General features: G+C 46.6%; 1 protein-coding gene across 2 annotated transcripts in view; it reads right to left on the bottom strand.

Annotated features, from left to right (window-relative positions):
- Positions 1-900: 900 nt before the first annotated feature.
- DESI2 (desumoylating isopeptidase 2) overlaps positions 901-25,403 on the bottom strand; it is a 43,163-nt gene continuing 18,660 nt past the window's right edge. For both annotated transcript variants that reach the window (XM_082702328.1, XM_082702329.1), the window contains exons 2-5: positions 15,230-15,302; positions 12,649-12,742; positions 10,520-10,661; positions 901-4,338 (exon numbers count right to left, since the gene is read on the bottom strand). In XM_082702328.1, coding sequence (XP_082558454.1) covers positions 4,105-4,338; positions 10,520-10,661; positions 12,649-12,742; positions 15,230-15,302 — 543 coding nt within the window. In that variant the 3' untranslated portion in view covers positions 901-4,104. The remainder of the gene's footprint in view (positions 4,339-10,519; positions 10,662-12,648; positions 12,743-15,229; positions 15,303-25,403) is intronic.

Here is a 25,403-nt window from a genome sequence, read left to right as displayed (position 1 = left end):
ATGTTCTTTTTGGGGGAAAGGATCAAAGGTAGGAGTCTGGGAGGGCTCAGCAGTTCTCTGGGCTCAGAATCTGTAAGGAAACGGGTAGCTGCCTGCATCCAAGTTACCTCTTGGAAGTACAGCCGAAGCCATTCATCTTTATTAGCACAGATTTCCGCAGACTCAGAACAAGGCCAGGGTCTGGGTAGTGAGAACTTGGGAAGGGTAACGGGGAAAAGGAGCTATTGTCTCTCCGTGTACTCGGCATCTTCTCTGTAGGCAAGACCAGCTGCTTGACCAGATCTGAGTTTGGGACCAACTTGTTGGAGGCTGTTCGGAACCTACTCAGATGGGGCACTGGGAGGGGGGGGAGGTTCCCTTCGGTCCCCGTGCTTGAGGGGAGAACACATGCCTGTCCGTCATTCCTTTTTAGCAGGGAGGGGGCCGCCAGCAGTTATTTAACAGTACTTAATTTAAGAGTTTTTGAGTTAGTGGAGGGACATGCTACTCGGCTAGGTACAAAAAAGCCAGCGGAGAAGGGCAGGGCCATGCTGAATGCACTAGACAGAAGCGGAGCAGGTTTACGGGGAACAGGGAGCCCGCGTGTGCAGCGGGGGCTCTTCCTCTGCGGGCCACCCCCCTGCGCTCTGGGCGCAGAGCAGAGAGGATGTGTTTTCCCTCCCAGCCTGCTCCCATGGCCCGGGAGCCGGGGCACTGACACCCGCCGCTGCTGTGAGGAGTGTGGCCATGCTCTCTGGGAGCTAAGGACTTGGCCAGTGGACTTGGGCTTGAGGGAAGCACGTGAGTCAGCGCGTGGGTTGACCAGAGGGCCGACCGCATCCACAGAGCAGATGGCAGCCTGGGGTTTTAAGAGTCACCGCCCACCGCACCACAGCTGTAGTCAGAAAGCACTAGGAAACATTTCTTATAAAAGTATTTTTTAATAAATTGATGTATTTCAATGTTGTTAACATGATAGCCCAATGCTATATCAAGGTAGCAAAAGTGAAATTCCTGGTATTTTTTTTTTTTTATATATATATAAACACTATGAATGACCGTACATTTGCATTCAACTTCACAAGAAATGATCTTCAGGTTCATGAAGATTCTTTAACAGCTGTAACACCTCTCGAACAGTGAAGATGTGTATGGACTGCGTAGACAAGGCGAGTCTGATGACTGAGCCGCACCCTAAGACCGAACGGAAGGGGAGGGGACGCCGCGGCAGCGTGGCCAGCTTGCGGAACAAAACCCAAAGGAAATACAGCACGGATCGAAACGACCGAGTATCTTGCAGAAACAGAGCCATAAGAAGACAACACAGATTCGAGCCCTGAAGCAGTGAGTGTGTTTCTACCCGTTTCGTGATGGAGAGAAGCCACGGACACGGAGTCCCGCAGCACGTGCAGCGAGGACTCTTCTGGCACACACGAAGGCGCCCATCGGCGAACCCCGGGCCTCCCTGCTCTGTACAGATGCTGGTGAAGGGAGCTGGGCGCTACTGCTGGGGCAGAGCGGCGGCCGGCTGGGGGCAGGCCTCCGCCGGAGCCTCTCTCCGCACCTCCTCCTGCAGTTCCAGAGGCCGCTTTCCAAAGCCGATGCCCCCTTCTTAGGGTTGACAAAACAAACCGACCGACCCAAGCAAGGGCACCGAAAACCAACAGAAACCAGAAGCTCTGACCCCCCCACAGTCTGTCACTGTCCGACCCACCGTGAGAAATGTGTTTCGCTTGGTTCCCACTACAAAGAGCATCTCTAACTCCGCCACGTCATACGTACCCTAATGGACACGGATTTTTCTGAACAGGCCGAGAACAAGGGACAAGGAAGAGCTGGTTAAGTGCTAGTCCATTAAGTCCAACCGCAACTTTGAACTATAGAGGGGAACTAGTTTAAATGAGAGTTTCCAAAGTAAAGACGTTTCTTTCTTTTTCAACCTCAAGTACCCCTGGACGGCAAGCAATCTCACACCCAGGATTTTGGCTGATGACTGCTATTATGAGGAGCAGCCTCAGGCCACTATTTATTTCTACCAGGCCCCTTCACGCTATTTTTCACTCCAAATGCCGCAGATGAAAGTAAATACAACAGGACGATGGAGAAAACATTTGTGCGCGAGGCGCTGGGCTCCGGCTAAGCACTGACGGGATGTCCCTGGCGTTGTAGAGGGGTCTAACGGGCGGCCACTCCTTCATGCGGGTCAGCAGCGCAGACTAAAATCACGTCCACCGGAATGGACAGGAAACAACCGTCACCCACCACCGTATTTAAAAAAATCCCAAGCAAACTGCCTCCGACACTTTCCACTCCCTTGGCTTCTGGCGCTAGGGCTCTCCTCTGAGGGAACACATACCTGGCCAGAGTCTTAGTGTTTGATTCTAAATCTCCTTTTGAGGCCTGAACCGAGTCCACTTCTCACAAAGACCATATACTCCTTCCCTCCTTCGGCCGCGGCTCGTCTCTGAAACCAGCCCTCTGCACCCTCTGAAGAACCAAGGGCAGAATGGCCGAGGCTTTCCTCTCCAGAAACGGAACAGTCAGAAGCGTAAATTAGGTTAAGTGGCTTCATTTTCCTCGGGTCAAAGCTTCTAACCCAAGGTTTGGTTTCCCTAGGAACAGCGTGTGCTTCAGTTGGTAAAAATGAATCAAAATCAGCTGAATGGAAAAGTTAAAAACGTCCTTTACTGAAAGGGATGGATCTTCACAAAGCGCTCTCGCAAACAACCCAATCGAGAAGTCTGCGTGAGAGCAGGTGCCTTTGAAACTAACCGTCTCGACAGAGCTGAAGTCACTGCCTCGGATCAACTTCTACGCTGCATCCAATATTCTATGTAGGACATTCATTCTTAAGGCAGAAAAATTGAATCTGACACGTAATGACTTGGCTCTTACGTCCAGGGGTCAAACGGGAAGCAGCCTGCGCACACCGAGTCCTTGCTAATGAGGACCCGTCCGTGGCAGCCAAGTTCTCCCTCAGAGCAGGTTCTGTAAGAGACACATCTGAGAGAACAGAAAAAGATGACTTTTAAGACACACGAATATCTTCCAACAAAAAGTCAACGAGACTCGGTTTCCTATGATGAGGGGACGCGACTCTCATCACGAGCCGCGGCCTCCGACGTGCTCGGTCGCGAATGGTAGGTAAGACCGCGGGACGGCGGAGTCGCTCGCTGGACGGTGTTACTTCAGCCCCCGGTTCTCAAGGTCTCATGTAACAGGCGGCCCGGCCAGTAAGAAAGCAGCTGCACGTCGCCTCACACGGCTACTCAGAGGTTGTCGCCTGGACCTCCCCCCCCGCCCCCCCCCACCCCCGGCATCGCAGCCCGGGGCGGGGAGGGTAGTGGATGCAGGTGAGGCCCCCAGCGCGTGTGCAAAAACACTCCTCAGTGACCAGCAAGGGAATCTTCAACGAAAACGAACTTAACGACAGAATCCGAGGTGTCTGAGCCGGACGGACCCAGGAAGGGGCCTGCCTGCTGAGCTGGACCAGTATTTGGGACGCAACTGTCCCCCCTTCCCCTCCCCCCCCACCATCCTGGCCTGGATCTGCCTGGGGACCGCGCTCCCTTGCGGGGCTGCGAGCCACCGCCCTCAGCCCCGGGTGCTCCTTCCCCCCTGCGTCCCGAACATGGACAAACCAAACACGAACCTAAAAGACCACTCGTAAGCAGGGGACAGTGACTGGTTGCTCTGGGACCTGTCGCGTGCCTGGGGGCCCCACTGCAGCTCCGGCTGCCGTCGGGAGGCTACAGAGCTGGCCCGCCTCGCCCGCTGGGGCCGCGAATGCTTCCTTCTTCCACGGTGGCAGGAGTCCATGCACGATTTGTAAACAGCGATACAAAATACTGTAAACATAACTGAACAGAGCTCGTATAAAACAGAAGGAAATCCAAATTTACAAGTGGGTAAAAAAAACCAGAGGGCGGCTTCATACAAAGTTCTCCCTCCTGCGCCGAGTGATTCTTTTGATTACAAATATAATCCTGAGCTGAAAAACTGGGATGGGGGGGAGAGCCATCTTTGCATACAGAATGTCCAGAGGACGCGTGCTCTTGTACTTTTCTCTAGCTGACCGTCCCCTGTCCAAGACAGCTCTGGGGGGGGGGGGGGCTTTGGAGACGCTTAGAGTTTGGTGTGGCGCCCGGGCCTGGGGCCGGCCGTGGCGCTGGCCACGGAGGCGGACGCGGCGGCGTCCTCGGCCTCCTCCAGTTCGTCCTGCAGCTCCTGGCTGACGCTGGACTGCAGGGCCGCGGGCGTGAGCCACTCCTTGGGGAGGCAGCTCTGTAGGAAGGGAATGCAGGAGCTGAAGTAGGCCAGTCGGTTGATCCAGCGAGGGATCTCTTTCCCGCAGAGGATCTGCGGACGACAAAGGGTGTCGGGTTAGGTGAGAAGGATGACGTGGGCCTGGCCCGGTGCCAGGGAGTGGGGGACGCAGGGGGCGCCCCGGAAACCTTGCACCCGGGCCTCCGGGGACACGCGGCACCTGCCTTGGGAGCCTGGGCCCTCCCGGCAGCCCCATCCCCCCTTTCTGCGGAGCCTTGTTCGAGGAGCTCGCTCTCTGCATCTCTCTCTACCCCGTGGACTTCTGTCCCTGACCCACTTCTCCCAAAGCACTCGCATCAGCTGAGAAAGCCCATCTCCCCAGACGCAGCCCTGGCTTCGGGAGTCCGGGGCAGGAGCAGGGCCATGCCCAGGACGAGGCCACGATGCCCGGCTGCTTTTTGTCTGCAGACTCCGCTGGGGGTGGCGGGGCGACGTGGGGCCAGGAGGGTCCCTCTGGCTGATGGTGTGTGGCTCTCTGCCCACTTCCTGCCCTGACCCTGTCCTTAGGACTCCGGAGCCACAAGCCACGGGCCACCTATCTCAGAGAGTGAGAATTGGGTCTTCCACAGCGAACTTGACTCTTTCTAACGCTCCTGCCTGTCCGCGGGCAATGCTGGGCTTCCTGAGCCCCCACCCCCGACCCCTGCCCTGCCCTGTCCTCCTGGCAGTTTGGCCTCCAGTCGCGTCACAGTCACAGGCTAGGGTCCGGACATCTTATCTTAGCTGGTGACTCCGGAAAAGATGTCAAAGTATCATAGTCCAAAAATCACTAAAATATAAACAAACCAGGACCTGTAATTAAGCAAGGTATCTCCTCTCTCTGAAGGGGTAGCCCTTCCCTGACAAACGTCACTTTTCCTCACATACAACGTCTCTGACTTAACCACAGGGCAAGTCTCACTTAGGGAAGTGGTGGCCTTGTTCTGACCAAATTCGGTTACCCGCCAGGCAGCACAGAGAGACAGTACTCAAAGTTATCTGGGAGGGGCGCCTGGGTGGCTTGGTTAGTGAAGCGGCTGCCTTCAGCACGGGTCATGATCTCGGGGTCCTGGGATTGAGCCCCACGTCAGGCTCCCAGCTCAGTGGGGACTGAGTCTGCTTCTCCCTCTCCCTCTGCCCCTCCGCTCGTGCTCTTTCAAATAGAATCTTTAAAAAACAAATACATGAGAAACATGTCCGTGAACTTGATCTGGGGGGAAGCTGAGGGGTCACCTTACACGATACCACTCCCGTCTCTCTACCGTCAGAAACCCAGGCAAGCAAGTTTTACGTTGTATTTCAGAGCCGAGATGAACCGGGGAGGGACACCCACACAGCTGCAGGGGAAGCGCGGAGGCGTGGCGAGCACCGTGCGGGGCAGCGACAGCCACCGCGGACTAGTCTCTTCCTCCGAACTACTTCCCAAGTCCTGGTTCTACCCAATGAGCTACCTTCTTCCCAACACCCGGTGGTGTGGCCTGATCAGCCGAAAACATGGTATGAAGAACGACAGCCTCCTGTTCTGGTGGGTGGATCGTGCTGCGACAGGCCACACCCGTGGGCTGAGTTCTTGGTGGCGGAGTCCGGTCTGGGACCAGTCCCTCTCCCCCCGACCCTCTCAGAGGCGTGCTGGTCCTCTGCCAAGCCAACGTCTCGCAACTTCGAGTCCATCCATGAGTCATTCGGCATCGTGACTTGAAGTCTGAAGAGAGGAGGGCCAGCTGTGACACTAAATGCATTACGTACGCCCGTGTACCTGCTGCATCCAGATGTAAAACACACTTCTTACAGTGGGTGGTGGTTTACGGAGCAAAATTACTTCAACCAGTAATTCCCCTTGTAGAAATCCCCCCACCGACACACACTCGCTGGGGGCGAAGAGACAGACGCCCAGGGAGAGCTGGTCCAGCGCTGTGTGGAAGGGCAGGAGGCCGCCCCGGTCTTGTTCGGGATCTTTCCCCACCATGTACGACGGGCACAGTGGGCCTGTCGCTTTCGGCCTTTATTATGGTGAGGTAGTGACCGCTCTACCCACTTCACCGAGAGAAAATTATTGTTAAGCAGATGTTGAATTTTGTCGAGTGCTTTTCTAGACCTACTGAGATGATCATATGATTTTGATTTTTCACTTTAAGGTGGCGTATCACACTGACTGATCTGCAAATGTGGAACTACCCTTGAGTCCCTGGGAAAAGTCCCACCTGATCCTGGTGTAGAATCCTCTTAATGTAGTGTTGGTTCTGGCTTGGTCTATTCCATTGAGGGTTTCTGCGTCTCTGTTCATCCGGGATGTTGGCCTGTGATTTTCCTTTTTTTGTGGTGTCCTTGTCCGGTTTTGGTACCGGGGTGTTGCTGGCCTCACAGAAGGAGTGTGGAAGTGTTCCCTCCTCTTTCTTTTTTGGGGAAAGGTCGGAGATTAGGTATTAAATCCTTGAAGTTCGGTAGAATTCACCAGTCAAGCTGTCTGGTCTTAGACTTTTGTCTGCCGGGAGGTTTTTGATGCAATCTCCTCAGTAGTAACATGTCTAGCCAGATTTTCTATTCCTTATAATTCCGCCTCAGAAGACAGTGTTTCTAGGAATTTGTCCGTCTTTTCTTGGGTCGTCCAGTCTGTTCACAGCGTTTCTCTTACGAGACGGAGAACTTCTCTCTTTTGTTGAACCTGAAGTATTGATTTCGGTTATACCCTTTAGGGTTCCTGGCCTTACGCCAGTTAAAACAAATCCCACTAAGCATCGAGGTTCATTTTAGAAAGCCGGGTGGCGCCCACCTTCAGTGTCGGTACGAACCATCTTTACCGGGTCGGACGCATCATTCAGAACCTGCGTGATCTGGCCAGGAACCCGAAGTCGGCCCAAAGAGGTTTTCAGGCCCGAAGCAATGTCATGACGGGGAACACACCCAGAAAGTAAAACCCCAGAGGGCACGCGGGTTACCCCTAGAACAGTCAGTTTATGCTGTCAGGGCACCCCAAGCAGGACACACGGGTCAGGCAGTCCGGGTTAAAAGGTCTCCAGCCACTGCACTCTGTCTCTGGGAGTGAGCACCAAGGGCCTTGCTCTAGACCGAAGCTTTCTGTCCCCTCTAAGCTGGCGTGCTGCCACCATCCACTATCGTGCATGGAAGAGGGGCCTTTGGGGGACTCGGCCCTGGGGCACAGATTGGTGCGCCAACCAGGGATCTGAGTGCCTCCCACCTCTCCCGCCTGTGACCCACGACACAGACCTCACCAGTCACTGAATCTGCCAGAGCCTCGCCTCAGACCCCTGGCCTCCAGAATGGTGAGAAACAAAGGTCTGCTGTGGAGAAGCAGCCCGGTCTGCGCTCTCGGGCCCCAGCCACCAAACGCACGAGAAGACGGGGCTTCTGCCCAAGGGTTTCCAGTCGAGCCTGGAAAACCGGCTGAATCTTGGTTCCGGAGGGTCTGCCTAGAGACGGTCGGATCCAAAGAGCTGTTTGTCCGCGACGCCAGGTCGTGGGCCTCGCAGGTGTGGAAGCCGCGTGCGGCAGGTGTAGGAACAGGGCGGCAGCCCGGTGGGACTCCAGGTCCCCGCAGCGGCCCAGAGAGGCCGAGCGCAGTGTTTTTCTTTAGGACAAGGGAAGGCGCGGTGTTGGACAAGAAAGGTGATGACGGCCGCTCCACTTCTCTCCTCCTGAGGGGCTGCGGTTTGGGGCTTGTTTGTTCTTGTTGTGAAATCAGCGTGTGCCGTTCAGCAATCCTAACTTTACTTTTTAAAATTGTCCCTGCTCTCATCCAGCTCTCTTTCTGATCTGAAAAGGATGCGCACAGGAGGGACAAAGAGTTCTTACTGGAAATATTTTTATGTACCTGAACTACACAGCCCTATCATGTTTAGGGATTCGTCAGGGTAAAATCCCGAGTTTTCAGAAAATTTCAAAATGGGTTCATACAGCCACTCCCTCTACCCTGACCACTTACCTAGCAAACAGCCTAGAGAAGATGGGCCCGTGTCTGCGGGAGGAGGGCCGTCTGGCTGCCAGGCCCCAACCGCACCAGTCGTGGCCGGAGCCACCCCGAAGCACCCGGGGAGGGGGGCGTCGGGAGCAGCAGGGGCTCACAGTCCCGGTGATGCGCTTTCCCCCCACTTGCAGTTTTGGCAAGAATCACTGGTTACGGATTCAATCATTCCCCGTATTGGAAACTCGAAGCTGATGAGCAACTCAACGCAGCCAGTCCCAGCAGGAAAAAGCCCTTCCCAGGGGCATCTGCAAGGAAGCCAGGCCGGCCGGTCAGCGTCCCTAACTTTCATGGTGTAAGGGTCCGAGGACAGTGTCCTGACCTGCAATGGTCCCCAGGGCCAAGTCCCGTTCCCTGAGCCTCTACCTCTCAGTATAGCAGGGAGGGTGGCAGATGGCACTGGGTTTCAGTCTACGAGTCAAGCCCAGCCAATTAGGATTGTGAATTCAGAATTAAAAAATAAAAAAATAAAAAAAGGCCACGGCATTTCTTCTGGCAGGAGTGAGGCTGAGATGCCTTGAGGCCAGGAAGCAACATGCAAGTATTCCCTAAAGCCCTTTTCTTAAAACCTGCTACAAAATGTGCGCATCAGGCCGGATAATCAGCAACCTCGATGGGTCAGACATCTGATTTTACAAGAGCTCATCAGTATCTAAAAACTGCTTTTTAATACTTTGAAGTCCCCCTGGAAATGGTCTCTTTCACGTCATCTCCCTCACAGCCTCCCAGCAGCAACCTCAGACAGAGGTGACGGCCGTCCGGGGAGACCCCAGCTGGGGCAGGGGAGCAGGGATGCGAGCAGCAGGGAGAGAGTCAGTGTGGTGTCCGCCCTGCTCCCCTTCCTACTTGGCTCAGGCCTGGAAACCTTTTAACCACATTCCCTCTCACGAGGAGAGCAACACAAAAGTTTTAGCACTTTGGGCTGCCTCCAAACTCAATTTTGGGGATTTGGGGGGCTTTTCTCTTCTTGCCGGCAGGAGAGGACAGATCCGGGCATCACCTGGGCCACACTTGGTCCCCCTAACGTCTGCAGCCTGGCGGAAACAGCCGGGGGAGCCAGACGCCGGGTCTCCTGGGGCCGGATCGACCGTTCCAGATCGTGTAGGCTGCCTCCCCTGTAACAACGGATGACAGCCCAGCGGCTCCTCCAGACCCCAGATGAGGCCCAGCGGCCCTGTCACATGAGGTGACTGGACTGGGTGCTTGCTACTGTCTCTGCCAATTTTAACATTTACGGATCCCTATGGGTCCCCGCATGAGGGGACAAGCAGTGTCAAGAAGGATCTGAACCACCTTCTCTCGTTCCCAAAAGGCAACCGGGTCACCTCAACAGTGTCAGCGTGTCGACAAGACTGGTGCTGCCTCTCCGGCTTCCACACCCGGGCGAACCGTCGGGGATCATGCGAATGTGCAGACGCCGACTCCATGCACCGTGGCGGGACCCTCCGTGCGGCGGGCGCAGGACGCATCCTCCAAGCAGCACAGCGTCCGCACCGTGGGTCTGTCCGAGAGCCGAGCTGTGGCAGCTGCGAGGGCCGGCGAGTCGGGGAGCCGGGCGCCCATGCTCAGGCCACCGAGGCAGTGGCTCCACCTGTCCTGCCCGCCGTCCGGGTCCTGCGGGGCCTGGCGCTGCCCCGGCCTCTGGCCGCCCAGAGTCGGCGAACTGGGAAGCTCATCTGCTCGACCTTGTTTCCTAATCTTGTGATTTCTTCCCTCCGTCTCCTGTGTCCAGGTCCTACGATTCTGATCTAGCTCCGATCTCCCACTTGGGACTCAAAAACTCCCAAGGCAAGTGCGTGCCCGTGTGTAAGCCGGCGGAACGAAATTTCCAGAGTGGCAACACAAACAACTTAGGAACAATTTTCAGAGCTGGGGGGACAAAACCTCACACCGGAACTGAAACAGAAAAGGAAGAATCTCGTGGCTGAGAGGCAGCCGTCGCTCAGCCATTGCTTTCTTTCAAGAGCAAGTTCCAGGCTGTAAGAAAATGAATCGGGAGCCGAGGAGACGGTCGTGGGTCATCGGTGCGCCCTCTCCCCGCGGCCGCGGCGTGGTCGGGGGCACGGTCGGAAACTGCGCCCACTCGGAAGCCGCGGACCTCAGGGAGCTCATTCATTCCTACAGGACAAGGGGTGCCACGCTCCCCCGACACGAAGGCCTGTGCTTACAGGAGACACGCAGGCGGCGGCGAAAGCAGACAGCGAGGACGCGGGGCCGTCTTTTGCTCGAAGGATCTGCGGAGAAAGCGGCACTCACCTCCGACAGCGCCGAGGAGAAGTGATTGCAGTTCTTGTGCATGAGGTGGTAGGCGTTGCCCTTGTACTCCTTGCCCAGCTCCTCCACGATCTTCTCGATGTCGTCCTCCAGGAAGTCCGTGCTCCCTAACACCACAGCTTCTCTTGAAGAAAAAGGAGGAGGAAAGAAACACGATCGTGTGAGTCTGAAGTATTTCTAAAGTATTAAGTATTTCTTAAGTATTTCTAAAGGGCACGTTTAAGGACTGGCTTATTCCCGGGACTACTGTGACTGGCCTAACAAAGCCACAACAAACACGACTACAAGGTCAATGCGATACTTTTCAAAAGTTCTGTAGAGGCTCGACTCTCCTACAATAAACTCCGAGGTGCACTACTTCTGAATCATACAGACGCAAACCTAGTCATTTTCTTGATGAAGCAGTGTGTCGTGTATTAAAAATGTGGGAACACATTATTTCCCAAGGCCTGTGTATGCCGTCAGGTTATCAGAGAACCAGATCCATGCCGCAAATTTTCCCGCTCAATTACGCCAGCCCCTAAAGAGCTGGCCACAGTCACGTTCAGAAATTGTCTTTTATGTCATCTGCTTTTGTGCCACTGTGAGCAGAATTAAAACCAACCAATCAACCAAGCCCACCAATTAAAAAATAACCGCCCTGCACCTGACTCCCAGCTACCCTGGACTTGCAACAGACAATATGCAACAGAAAGCAGAATTTTAGTCACATACAAGTTAGGAATCCAAGAAAACTGAAAATACTTAGAAAACCCCTTTACCAGTAGTCCTGTTAAAAGGGAAACCTAAGGATGGCATTATAGCCAATCTGTGACCGGCCAAGAAAACCGATGAACTTCATAGTGATAAAAATGTGTAGCCCTTGAGGTGCCTGGGGGGGCTCAGTTGTTAAGCGTCTGCTTTTGGCTCAGGTTATGATCCCAGGGTCCTGGGACTGAGTCCTGCATCGGGCTCCCTGCTCAGCGGGGAGCCTGCTTCTCCCGCTCCCACTGCCTCTCCCCTTGCTTGTGCTCTGTCAAATGAATAAATAAAAATCTTAAAAAAAAAAAAGAAAAGTTGCGTCCTATCCTGAATTTCAAGGTTATAACCTCATTTCACCACTTTTTACTTGGCAAATTAACGATCACAGGCCCAGAAGTTTCTTTAAAGCTCTTCAAATACAAACCTTCATTAAAAAATGGAAATTGGATTATCAAGCATTCAAATTCTCAGTGCTGCTGACTACTCATAAGGCTCCAGAGTATTTTGGTGTATCCAAACACGTGATATACACACACCTTACTAATAGTTTCTCAGCTAACCAACTGCTCCATTATTTCAAATGTATAAACAGTGTCCCTTTCATTGGGAAAAATGAAAAGATAAAAAAAAAATCCTACTGAATGGGGCACCTGGGTAGCCCAGTCGGTTAAGGGTCCCGACTCTTGATTTCAGCTCAGGTTGTGAGATCGAGTCCTGGGTCAGGCTCCACAGTGAGTGAGGGGCCTGCTTGGGATTCTCTGTCCCTCTGCCCGTCTCTGTCCCTGCTTGCGCTCTTTTGCTCTCTCTTAAACAGGAAAAAAAAAAAAATCCTACCCACCATTTCTTTTCTCTTCATGTATTTTTTTTTTTTTAATTTTAAACTTTATTTGAGTTTAAAATAAACTGTATTTGACACCCAATGTCACATTAGTTTCAGGTGTATGCAGAGTCAACAGCCCCATATGCTCTGCTCACCCCGAGGGTAGCTCCCACCTGAACCATACAGACACCCGTCACTCTCTTCCCTCTCCCCCTGCATGGGAGGTCGAGGGGAAACCACTGCTACATACAAACGTCTTCTAAAGCAGAACCCAAGTCCTACCAAAGTAAGAACGCTTTCCAAGTACACAAGGGAACTTACGTGGGTCCTGAATACAAGCAACAGACTAGGTTACGTCAGGCATTTCAGAGGGCCGATTCCCATCTTTATACAACTTCAGACAGATTCAGTTTTAAATAGTCAGCAACTACAACACCGTCAAAGAAACATTTCAACTTCCTAGATTTTCGTCTCCAGAAGGAATTCTGTATGCTTGTAAACACACTTTGGCACCTAAGATAGCATAATAAAAATTATCCTCCCTACTTACTTAAATTTAAATGTTTCTCCTAGTTCAGAAGCATTTCCTGGGGAAATTTCAAATATTCCAGAAAAGGGGTAAGGATGGCCACCATAAGCAAATTCTGAAAAGAGAAAACTCATGATTTTTAGTATTTATCACACAAAACTTAATCAGAAATGCTGTATTAGCTTTAATAAACCATGAGGGTAATAATGATACCATCTGAACATTTTGCAGGTTATCAATACTTTCACAAACATCTCATTCGGCTGTTACTCGTACACAACAGTTGATTCAGAAAACCTGAAACCACTAAAGAAAGATACTCCGAGGTGACCCATATCTCGTGTAGGCTGGTGAGAGCAGAGTGATTACCACGGGGGAATGTGGTCTCTCTGCCTAGTTACTGTGCCAAACCAAGTGGGTGGTCCGTTCCGTGTGTTGTTTTTTTCTAAATTAAAGCGGTCAAATGTTAAACTCGCACTTTACCGGAAAAACTGTCTAATAACAATGATTTTGCACAGCTCCTGGGTTGAAGACTGTTGGTTTATCTTTGAGTAAGAGTGAAACATTAGCAAGCCTGAAAAACTGAATTCCATTCCCCTCATTCAAGAAAAAAAGAAGCTGCCACATTGACACATACACCTACACACACACTCTCCACAGCACGTCTCTGAGCCAGGAGGGGACGGTGCGTGCTATAGGCTCACGAGAAATCAGCTCTGATCCAGAACAGAAGCAGACAGTGCTTTCAGATAAGGAAGGAACTAAAATTCCTGGGAGGAGATACTCAGATCGTGGTGGACTTATTTTCAAAATCACAAATGTTTAAATGAATCTCCTCGCTGACCATTCACTAAATATAATCGTGAAAGGTCAACGAACAAGGCAGACACCAAGTTTCCTTTTGATCCAGACCTTCCAGAGAAAAAGCAAGGACGTGGATAAGGAATAAAGTGCCTGATCTTAACGACAGGATTTTATAAAACACTGTAGATAATCACGTCAGATGTGGAAAGGTAATGTTTAGTTTTTTTTTTTTTTACTTCAATTCCAGTAAGAAAAGTCATCAGCCATTTATTCCAGAAGTATTATTCCACTTTCAGGAAGATATTGACCTTAGCTTGGATAAGCCTCCCTGAACATGCTTGGACCGTGTTTTTAATTCTTCCTAAATCACTTGACGGAGGGGAGCACTGACTAGACTGGTGTGAGGGTACTGACTAGTAGGCAAGAACACTCGGGTTCAAGTCCCCGTTCTACTGATCAGCAGCAGGACTTTCAGCAGAGCTGAGCTTGGGCTTCTTTGTTTGCAAAATGGAGCAAGTGCCACTTGTCCCCATGTCCTTCTCTATGTCACAGCGGCATGGTCATGTGGCTCAGAACTGGATGGCACTTAAAAGACTGGAACACACCACAGAAAATCAGTTAAAAAGCAACACACACAACTTTGGTAGAAGCCAAATCAAACAAGGGAAGTAAACCCACGGATGACGATGCGGCCTGCAGCGACAATCTGACTGCTAAGCCTTCGGGCAGGAGCCTCCGTGCTCTGGGGGATTACTTGGTAGATGCAGCCTTTCCAGTAAGATGGAGGTCACAAGGCGGATCCCCACAGCAAACATTTCCTATGCTCCGCCGCAGCCAGGGGCAGCTAATGTGGAGCGTGAGGAGGGGACAGTATCAGTGCCCCCGACACATTGGGGTACATGAGCCTTTTTCTCGTGTTCGCGCAAGTTGGTCTGCAACCTCCATGGGTGGCTCCGGGCAGGTTGCCATCACGTGTTCTTGCAAGTCTGGTACAGAGACCGCCTGGCTGAGGCAAATAAAAGACATTTCTGCTACAGGGGGAGTTTATGATGCAAATAATACGGTCTTACAGCCCTGCTGGAACTGGCAATGTGCTCTGCGTTATGCAGACTGTTACCACTTATGGCTCGGTCTGGAGGAAATTACCCCGCACCAACAGTGCGAATCAGAACCAAGGAAAAAGCTGTTGATAACGAGCTGCTTGGCCTGAGTGGCTCCTGTCGTATTTATCGTAATAAAGGACCAAGGGGACTAAAAGGGCTGAGTTAATGACAAAGGCCATCATTCCTGAGCAAAAAGCTAGATGTAATCAAGGGTGGGATTTGCTCTGTGACATTTTTAAACTTTGTAATGACACACTTGCAAGTCTATAAAAACAAATTTAATACTGAAATTCCCTCAGGAAATTGGTTATTTCAAGTCTGACACTCTAGCACCAACTCCTCTCCAACCGCAATGACTGGTTTTCAACGCACAGGTTTTCTTAGGAACTCCAGTATCACTGGCACAAGACTGTCAATGGTAAGACAATCCCAAAAGGCAAGGATCTTTTAAGACCCTGTATGTGAAATAAAAGATAACTTCATGAATGTATGGTGTCACATACTTTCTCCCCCAATACATTCAACTTTGGGCATTTTCTCAAAATACAGTGTAAACGAATGTGGGGAGATTTTCTTCTTACCACAGTAATGTACGGAAGCAGCCGAAAAAAACAGGAAGCGCTACAGACAGAACTGCAAGTCCTCTAAAAGAAAACAATGTTCCGAAAGTCTACTTAGACTGTGTGTACACATACCTCTGCCATATACTTCAATGCCCGAATGAAAAACGCCAATTCCGATGGACGAGGTGTATTCGTTCATCCAGTACTAGGAGAAAAAGAAGAGATTCAGAGTATCTGTCCACTTACCACTTAACTCCACATGATAGGAAACTACTACCCCACGTCCTTCATGGAACAGTCAGGCACTTCTAGCTTCATTTCTTAGTATTTTTCCTTCTGGCCCCCGGACTCAACAATAATGGCTCATTTGGTCCTATCTCTGCGCTTCTGCTTGTAAGACATCCCATGTGGAACGCCTTCCTGGGTCAAAATGACTGCCTCAAAGTTGTAAAGGCTTAGAGCATAAGCCATACAGTCTAAACCTGGTCAGGTTGGGGGAAAAAAATGGATATAAAAGCTCTCCTGCGATTTAAAAAAAAAAAAAAATCACACATAGCATATGCTTTCATATCTATTTTTTTTCTATCTTAAGCCTTCCCTTTCATTCTCTGGTGAGCTCCCTGAGGACTGGGCTATTGTATTTTTTCCAAAACGTTTGAAAAAGACACATAAGACACATATATGGCATGTATGTCCTGATAAAGCTCAAAGTTTGATCACAGTAATACAGGAACAGATAATATGAGGCACAAAGGCTACCACAATCTTACCAGTGACATGCAGTAAACACTCCCAGAAAAGGCAGTATGTGAATTGGGTTTTTAGGAACAAATGAGGTTTCCCCAGGTAGAAAATGCAGGGGGTGTGGCAGAGTGGAAGGGAATGGGGAAAAATGTCTGGAATGGCAAAGAGGGTGCACCAAGCATCACGATGTGGATATCTGGGGGTGAACGCGGAGGCGTGCCAGGAGGACTGGAGAGGGTTTACCTAGAAGGCGGCAGTAAATGAGTCGACAGCTCATTAAACAATACTTAGGCAACACTTAACAGTGTTACAAACCCATTAAGTTTCTTCTAGATTAGAGGATAGGTAATTTGGCCTTAATGTTTCTGGGTTTATTCAAGTCTTAACCTGGTTCCAGATCCCTAGCCAGTTTTCCAGACTTTGGGAAGTGCATGTTCGCATACATATATATATATACTTCACTGGAGGAAGTATAAACGGATAATGTCAATTTATTCTGTCCTAAAGGTACCTGGAAGAAAAATTAAGCAATAATAAAGATGAAATACTTGAAAGAGAACAAGGAACTTTCTCATCTAAATATCAATACACTTGGGCGCCTGGGTGGCTCAGTTGGTTAAGCGACTGCCTCCGGCTCAGGTCATGATCCTGGAGTCCTGGGATCGAGTCCCGCATCGGGCTCCCTGCTTGGCAGGGAGTCTGCTTCTCCGTCTGACCAACCCCCTTCTCATACTCTCTCTCTCAAATAAATAAATAAAATCTTAAAAAAAATATATATATATATATATCAATACACTCATTCACAGGACAGTACTGCTTTAGAACAGATCCTTGCACGTGTAAGAATCTGGTATATGATCAAGATGGTGTTTAGGAACAATGTTAAAGTTTAAACTATTAAAAAGGTGTTGACAAAAAAACTCATGCATAAAAATATGTTTCATGTATCTAAAAATTCTGGTGTGTCTAAAAATAATCATAGAGAAGAAAATTGATAAAAAAAATTCTTAGATGGGAAAAGATGACCTAAGTAAAGCAAAACCTAGAATTTTTATAGGAAAACCACAGATATTCAACAAAAACTTCAAATTTCTTATTGTGTAAAACCACATGCACAACATCAAAGGATGAACAAGACACAAGAAGAAAAGATGAGAATGATAATATGTCTCGCTCTCTATCAGATTCTATTTGGTTCCTGATTTAGGACAGCCTGAATTTGGATGGCAAGTTAGGGATATTATCTGAATTGAATTGATTTTGGGTATTGTAGTGAGGGTACATACAGAAAGGGATTTCTCAAGACTTCCTCAAATCTACTTAATTCTACAGTTTAGGCAGCAAAAATTCAGACAGCAAGGGATACCATACACAAAAGCTCCAGTAAAATAACTCCTTTGGGGTGCCTGGGTGGCTCAGTCACTTAAGCATCTGCCTTTGGCTCAAGTCAGGATCCTGGGATCCTGGGATCGAGCCCCACATCAGGCTCCTTGATCTCTGGGGAGCCTGCTTTTCTCTTCCCTCCCCACTCCTGTGCTCTATCTCTGTCTCTCTCTCAAATAAATAAAAATCTTAAAACGAACAAACCTATTGACAAGTGAGCAATCATGGAAGAAATTAGTGGCTAACAAACATGAACTAACATTTTCACTAGTAAACAGAAAAATACTAATGAAAACAATAAGCTACCATTCTTTTTTTTAAATCCATCAGACTGGCAAATATAAAAAATATTGCTAAATATTGCTGGTGTTGGTAAGGGTGTGAGGAAGCTCCCACTGAAGTGTGAATCTGTAACAGTTAATCAACCATTATACTTCTTGGGCATCTATTCTACAGAAATACTTGAACATATGCAAAGACATTTTCTGGGATATGAACTGTTGTCTATAATACTGAAAACCGAGAAATAACATTGATATCGGTAATGGAATGGTTAAATAAATTATGGTAAATCTGTATTATGAACTATCATACAGCTACTAAAAGAGTAGATATGTATAACTCGATACATATGACATAAAAAGATCCCTAAGACGTATAAGGTAAAACACCAATTATCGTATCTTATCTGTCATGTGATCACATATTTGCAAAATAGATAAATAAATATGCCCTTTGTGTATATTTTGTGCTAAAATGGAAACATACTACAAAACTGTAGTATTTTACTACACTGACTACAGCAAAAGAAAGTTTGAAGGATACAGACCAAACTGTTAACAGTCTGGGAAAGGGGTGCAGACATAGCAGGGGAGGGAGTAGAGCAGTAGAAAGGGCTACTTTCACTTTTATCTGAAATATTTGAAAAAAAAATTACATTTATTGAGGTATAACTGACATACAATATTGGTTTCAGGTGTAGAATACAATGATTTGATATCTACATACATTGTGAAATGGTCACCATTATAAGTCTAGTTCGCATCTATCACCTTACAATGTTAATACTATGCTACGGACTATATTCCTGCATGGGACAATACATCCCAATGACTTATTTACTTTATAAATGGGAAGTCAGATCCAAAAAAACATTAAGACTAGTGTCAAGGAGCTTATCACTGCCTATATTTTCTTGGAGGAGTTTTATAATTTGAAGTGTTACAATCAAGCCTTTAACCCATTTTGAGTTGATTTTGTATCTGGTATAAGACAGTGGTCCAGTTTCATTCGTTTGCATGGAGCTGTCCAGTTTTCCCAACACCATTTGTTAAAGAGACTGTCCTTTCCTTATCTCTATTCTTGCCTCCTTTGTTGTAAATCTACTGACCAAAAATACATGGGTTTAAGTCTGTGAGCTCTATTCAGTTCTAATGATGTATGTGTCTGTTTTTATGCCAATACCATACTGTTTGATTACTGTAGCTCTGTAGTATAGTTTGAAATAAGAGAGAGTGGTATCTCTGGCTTTCTCCTTCTTTTTCAAGATTGGTTTGGCTCTTCGAGGTCATTTGTGGTTTCATACAGATTTTATAATTATTTCTAGGTCTGGGACAATGTCACTGGAATTTTAATATGGATTGCACTGAATCTGTAGATTACTTTGGGTAGTATGGACATCTTAACATTATTAATTCTTTCAGTCTTTGAGGATAAAATCTTGCTATTTCTCCAATTTTTTTCACACATGTATTATAGTTTCGAGTGTACAGGTCTTTCACCTCTTTGGTTACATTTATTCCTGGGTATTTTATTCTTTTTGATGCCATTGTAAATGGGATGTTTTCTTGATTTTTCTTTCTAATACTTTATTAGTGTATTAGAAACTGGTTTTTATATATTAATTTTATATCCAGCAACTGGACTGAATTCTAACAGTTTTAAAACACGTGGAGTTTTCCATATATGGTATCATGTCTTCCATAGGTAGTGCTTCTTCCTCTCCAATTTGCATGCCTTTTATTTCTTTTTCTTGCGTAATTGCTATGGCCAGGAATCCCAATATGATGTTGAGTAAAAGTGGTAAGGGGGGCATCCTGGTTTTGTTCCTGATCTTGGAGAAAAAGGAGAATAATGTTCACTTGGTCTCAAAGTACTGAACCCCACATTTCTCTGTATTATAAGGAAAAAAAGGTATCTTTTAAAAAAATTATATTTATTTGACAGAGAGAGAGAGAGAGAGAGATTACAAGTAGGCAGAGAGGCAGGCAGACAGAGAGGGGGAAGTAGGCTCCCTGCTGAGCAGAGAGTCCCCATGTGGGGCTCTATCCCAGGACCCTGAGATCATGACCCAAGACGAAGGCAGAGGCTTTAACCCACTGAGCCACCCAGGTGCCCCAAAAAAGATTATCTTTGAAAATATGAAAAAAATATGGTGACTATTACTTTATGTAGATGATTAAACACAGTATCACTGACTGATGTTATGTACCTCCTGATGTGATAAAACAGAAAGGCCACATCATTTCCTTTGTTAGTTTTGTCAGATATGTTTAATAGAATATAATCATAAGAAAAAAAATCAGTAACTGGACTGTGGGGCTTTCTATAAGAAAAGTAACCTGGTCTCTTAAAGAAATAGTGACATAAAAGTCAAAAGAAGGGTGGCTATTCTTTAAAGAAGATGAAAAAAATTATGACAACTAAATGCAATGAAGGAACCTTGACTATATCTTAGGTTAAATCCCCCTCTCCCTAAGACATTATTAGGGGAAACAGTAATGGAAAATTTCCTGGGTGTGATAACAGTACTGTGGTTAGGCAGAGAATGTCTTATTAGGAAATACATGTTGAAGTATTTAGAGCTGAAATGCTATAACATTTGTGACTTATTTTCTGCATGGGTGTGAAAATGACTGTGTGCGTAGGATAGGGTACGAGAAAGCAAGTATAGTTAAAAAACTGGTGAATCTAGGGGAAGAGTATACACATTGTACTCTTCTTTCAAGTGTTTTTTTTAAAGATTTTATTTATTTTTATTTATTTCAGAGACAGCATAAGCGGGGGAGCTGCAGGTAGGGCCAGCAGGAGAAGCAGACCCCCCGCTGAGCAGGGAGCCCGATGCAAGAGTGGATCCCAGTGGAGCACGAGCTGAGCCCAAGGCAGCCGCTTAACTGACTGAGCCACCCAAGCGTCCCAAGTTTTTGTTTTGTTTTGTTTTTGAAGTCATAAACATTTTCAAAATAAAAAGTTAGGGGGAACTGAGGAGAATGATCTAGTTCTCATCTCCTTACAGCAGAAGAGCTGCTTTTCCCTGTTGCTTGCTATCCTCCTACTTGCTCTCCCTTCTCAGAAGAGGAAGCAAAAAATCCCACAAGGTGATCAGGCGAGTCTGCATAAAAATTTTGCTAGTTTCCTTCCAGTCAGTGGTTTCCTTGGCAGCCAACTTCTCTTCGACTTAAACTGTCTTTTCCGTTTGAAAAATTCCATTGTTTATACTGTTTGCAACCAATAATTTGGTCTGTATACTGCTGATTTCCTTAACAACAGCACCGACAGCTTTTGTTCCGAACGCAGACAGCTCTCATTTAAAGGTGACCTTTTCTCTTTTTATAGTGTGAGCTTCTCTACCAAAATATAGAACGTTTTCCAAAAAGAATCCATCTTTTCCAAAAAGAAAATCATCCAAAATGGTTTGTCTGCAATAATCAAATGGTTTAAAACTCTTAGCAAATTGAGCATTTTTCTCCATTTAATGTCTAATAGCACTTAATTTTAACAATTTATCTTTTAGTTGCACACTAGTTTTCCAAAAGTGCTTTTATAATAAATTTCTAAAATGGGACTCTAAATGTTTTCTCAGGAGACAGAAAGGTTTTCAGGAAACTAAAAATCATACATAAGCAGTGACTTCTGGCCAGGGTGACAATGGGGACGCATTCGCCAGAGTGGGGATCCTGAACTCAGGAATCTTTTCTTTTCTGCCCTTCCAAGAATAAAGATCATGATCTCTCCCATGCTTAGAACTCCTTTCAGTCGCCTGGGTATGTATGCTACTACTTTAGAGTCTGAAATCTCCCTGTATTCAAGATTTTACATTCTAAAAAAGAAAGGGTATGTTGTGACACATTTTTTGAGAAGGAAAATCTGTAAAATTAGAGAAACTTAAAAACGAGAGAGAAATGTACTATCCAGAAATTTGGCTGGTCCTTTGGAATTCACTATAATAAGACCTGATCTATATAAGATTTCTCGTGAAGTGCTGACGTACCACAGTGAAAAATGAATACTCGGGAGCTTTTCAAGCTCCAGCATCTACTTCTACCCTTGGATGCAAAGTTGGACAATCAGGTCAAATGTTTTGTTCAAGGTTTTAGGAAACTTAGAAGTTGCTAAGGAAAGGCTATCTTTACCCAGATTCCTTTGGGTAGTATTAGACAGCAGAACCTACCTCTCCTAACATCATTTTTCCCCCCCAGCAAAGGTTTTGTCTTAATATTCTGGGCCAGGCAGGAATCAATGGTGATGCTACATATTCACTGTTAGCAGTAACAACGAAGGGCTCAACAGTCCTCTGATGATCACGTTTCTTTGTATTTTCCATCCCTAGAAAGCCCCCAAATTTAGAGTTAATTTCTTTGTGAGATTAAGGTAACTATTTATTAGTTATAAATCTATGAACAGACAGCTTTATGGACCTTACAGAAAAAAAAAAGCATTATAAGAAATGCTATGAACAACCATATACCAATATTAGATAATAGACGGAACGAACAAATTCTTGAAAAGACACAAACTGCCAGAACTGACTCAAGAAGAAATAAAAAATCTGAATTGATCTATAATCAATGAGAATGAAAGAGAACAGATTAGTAATTTAAACCACCCACAAATAAAAGACTGTGACCAAATGATTTTGGTGAATTCCACCCAACATTTAATTTTTAAAATATTATTTGTTTTAGAGGGAGAGAGAGTGCATGCATGAGAGGGAAGAGAGGCGGGGGTAGGGGGTGGGAGCGGGGAGAGAGAGAGAGAAAGAGAGAGAGAAGCAGACTCCCCACCAAGCGCAGAGCCCGATGCGGGGCTGGATCCCACAGCCCTGAGATCATGACTGGAGCTGAAATTAAGAGTCATGCTTAACTGACTGAGCCACCCAGGTGCCCTTCCACCAAATATTTAAACAATAACCAGTACCAATTCTTCACAAACCACTCCAAAAGACAGAAGGGAACATTTCCCAATAATGTGACACCAAAACCAGACAGACATCATGAGAAAACTACAGACCAACATCTCTTAGGAATTTGAACTCAAAAATCCTCAACAAAATACTAGAAAATTGAATCCAGCAACATAGAAAAAGCAAGTGAGAGCTATTCCAGGAATGGAAGTTAGGTTTAATATTCAAAAAAATCAATTCATGTCATATACCATATTGGTAATACACCATACCAACAGAATAAAGGACAAGATCCACAGGATCATCTCCTTAGATGCAAACAAGCACTTGACAAAATCCAACACTCTTTCATGATATAAACACTCAACAGACTAGGAATATAAGGAAACTTCCTCAGTCTGATAAAGGGCATCTGTGAAAACCCACAGTTTGGCCTTTTGGCTAAGATCAAGTGTAAAGTCACACTTAATGGTGAAAGATACAATGCCTTCTTTCCCTTTCGGATCAGGAACAAAACAACGATGTCTGCTCTTGCCCATTCCAAAGATCCTGTCCTGGAATTTCCAGCCCAGTCAATTAGAGAAGAAAAAGAAACAAAAGACACCCAGATTGGAAAAGAAGAAGTAAAATGATCTCTACTTGCAGATGGTGTACTCCTGCATATAGAAAATTACTGGAAGTCCACTAATGACCTATTAAAAACTAATAAACAAGTTCATCAAGACTGCAGGGTACAGGATGATACATAAAACATCAACTGCATTTCTCTATACCAGCAATGAACAATATAGAGATGAAATTAAGAAAATTCCATTTATACTGGAAAGGTATGTGCTATGATGAGTGCTGTGAAGTGTGTAAACCTGGCGATTCACAGACCTGTACTCCTGGGGCTAATAATACATTATATGTTAATAAAATAATTAAAAATAAAAAAAAGAAAATTCCATCAAAAAAATATTTAGGGATAAATTGAACAAAAGAATATAGCTCTGCATCTGAAAATGATTAAAACCTTCCCAGCAGTATTATTTCTAATAGCCAACCAATGGGAACACCTTAAATGCCCGTCAACTGATGAGTGAACAGGGTGTAGTGTTTCTACAATGTAATATTTCTCGACAAAAGGAATGGAGCACTGACGCATGCAATGACATGAAGAGCCCTTGAAAGCATTATGCTAGGTCAGAAAAAACCACCTACTGTAGGATTTCGTTGCCAAGAAATGCCTAGAATAGGTAAATTTAAAAAGCAGTATTATTAGTGGTTATCTACAAAAGGGAGGTTTGCAGGGAAATGGAAGTGATTGCTAACGGGATGGGGTTTCTTTTTTAGGGTGAAGACAAATTTCTAACATGGTCTGATATGATGGTTGTAGAACTCAGTGAACACACGTGGAAATGTGTCCACAGTAGTAAATAGTTTCTCAGAGTAAAGAACACATGAGTTCACATGTCCACTGAATTGTGCACAGGGTGAACTGCATGGAATGTAGATTAAAAACCCGTTTTAAAAAGGCTAGGAATAGAAATAAAGGGTGTACTAACTTGTGTCAAATGGCAGAAAGCCTATTATTTTACAGTTGGCAAACTTAAACGCAAACGGTTCTATAAATAACGTGTCCCCCAAGGATAAGTTTTCCTTTAAATACAATCCACACTTAGCTTCTTGGGAGGGGAGGGAAGGAAAGATGGCATTACAGGGAAGTTTCCCTATATTAACAAAAGGAAAACCAAGAAATTCATGAGGAAAAAAGTTCCCATTTCCCTGTTCTTAGTCTTACAAATGGTCTAATACAAACTTTACTAGGAGTGAAAGAAAACAAACAATTATGAATGTGGGAAATTGACCAAAACCAAACAAAACAAACAAACAAGCAAACACCAGTTAAAAATATATTCGTGACCTTAAAACATTTTATAATAACAGAAAAGATGGTCCAATTCGTTCTTGAACTCTTATCCCCAGTCAAAAACCTTGAAATGGGCTACTTCTCAAATTACAGACTGCATTCCGAAGTCCAGACAGCTGCTTTCTAAAACATGTAGAAACCAGGCTATAAACAAATAACACATCAAGAACAGAAAAAACCAACTCTAAACAGATGTATTCTGGTCAGCTACCAGAATGAACATATGAAGAGCAGCGCGCTGCTGCCAAAACTTTCAGAATTTACGCTATGAAGTAGATTCGATGTTTTTTCCTTTGGTGTGATTTTTTTTTTCCCCCTGAATGAATTCAGAAGAAAAGATGGTAAAGCCTTCCAGGGAACACCGGTCATAGAGAGAGACGCCCTCCAAATGTTTCTGCTCCTGTTCGGGCTTCCTTGCTCTATTATTAGAGCACACGCCTGAAAGGCTCGATCTTGAAAAACTGGCCAGGCTGCTGCTTAATTCAAGGTCAGCGTGCCTCGCCTCCGGGAGTCTTTTGGCCTCAAAGTCCCGCCCAGGCTTTGCAGACAGCAGGAATGGTGCCTGTTTGAAGTGGGGATTCGATCAGGTAACTGGAAACAAACACCACCCTCTGGAGAAGCTAAGCCTTTTACTGAATGGTCTCAGTTGTCAGACTTCCCCGCTGGTTTAACGGCCATCCCTTCCGAGCTCAAGGTGGTTGAAATTAATGGTAGTGCTTCTCAGCGCTTCTCCAACGCTTGCTATTCCTTGGCTTTACTTTGGGAAAGTATTTACTGCTGTGGACACATTTCACGTGGCATCTCCACAGTGAAAACCTCCCTACAAAGCTCAACAGGGCTTCTCGAGCCGCTGTGGGAATTCCTGCTTTTGCAGAACGCCGTAAAACACGGACTCTTCTAAGAGAAAGAAAAATCTAAATCTGCAACATGAAATCCCAGCCAAGAACACGCACGCACGCAAAACAAACAAACAGAACAAGCTGCCGAATTAGACGAGACTGGATGGTAGTGCGACTTCTGTGAATTGTTGCTGGATAACGTCTTCGCTGATTTTGTTGTCTGAACCGTAGCAGCTGCCAGAGTCT

Source organism: Mustela nivalis (assembly GCF_964662115.1).
Source record: "Mustela nivalis genome assembly, chromosome: 16".
Taxonomy (NCBI): domain Eukaryota; kingdom Metazoa; phylum Chordata; class Mammalia; order Carnivora; family Mustelidae; genus Mustela; species Mustela nivalis.
This window is presented reverse-complemented; position numbering and strand designations above follow the sequence as displayed.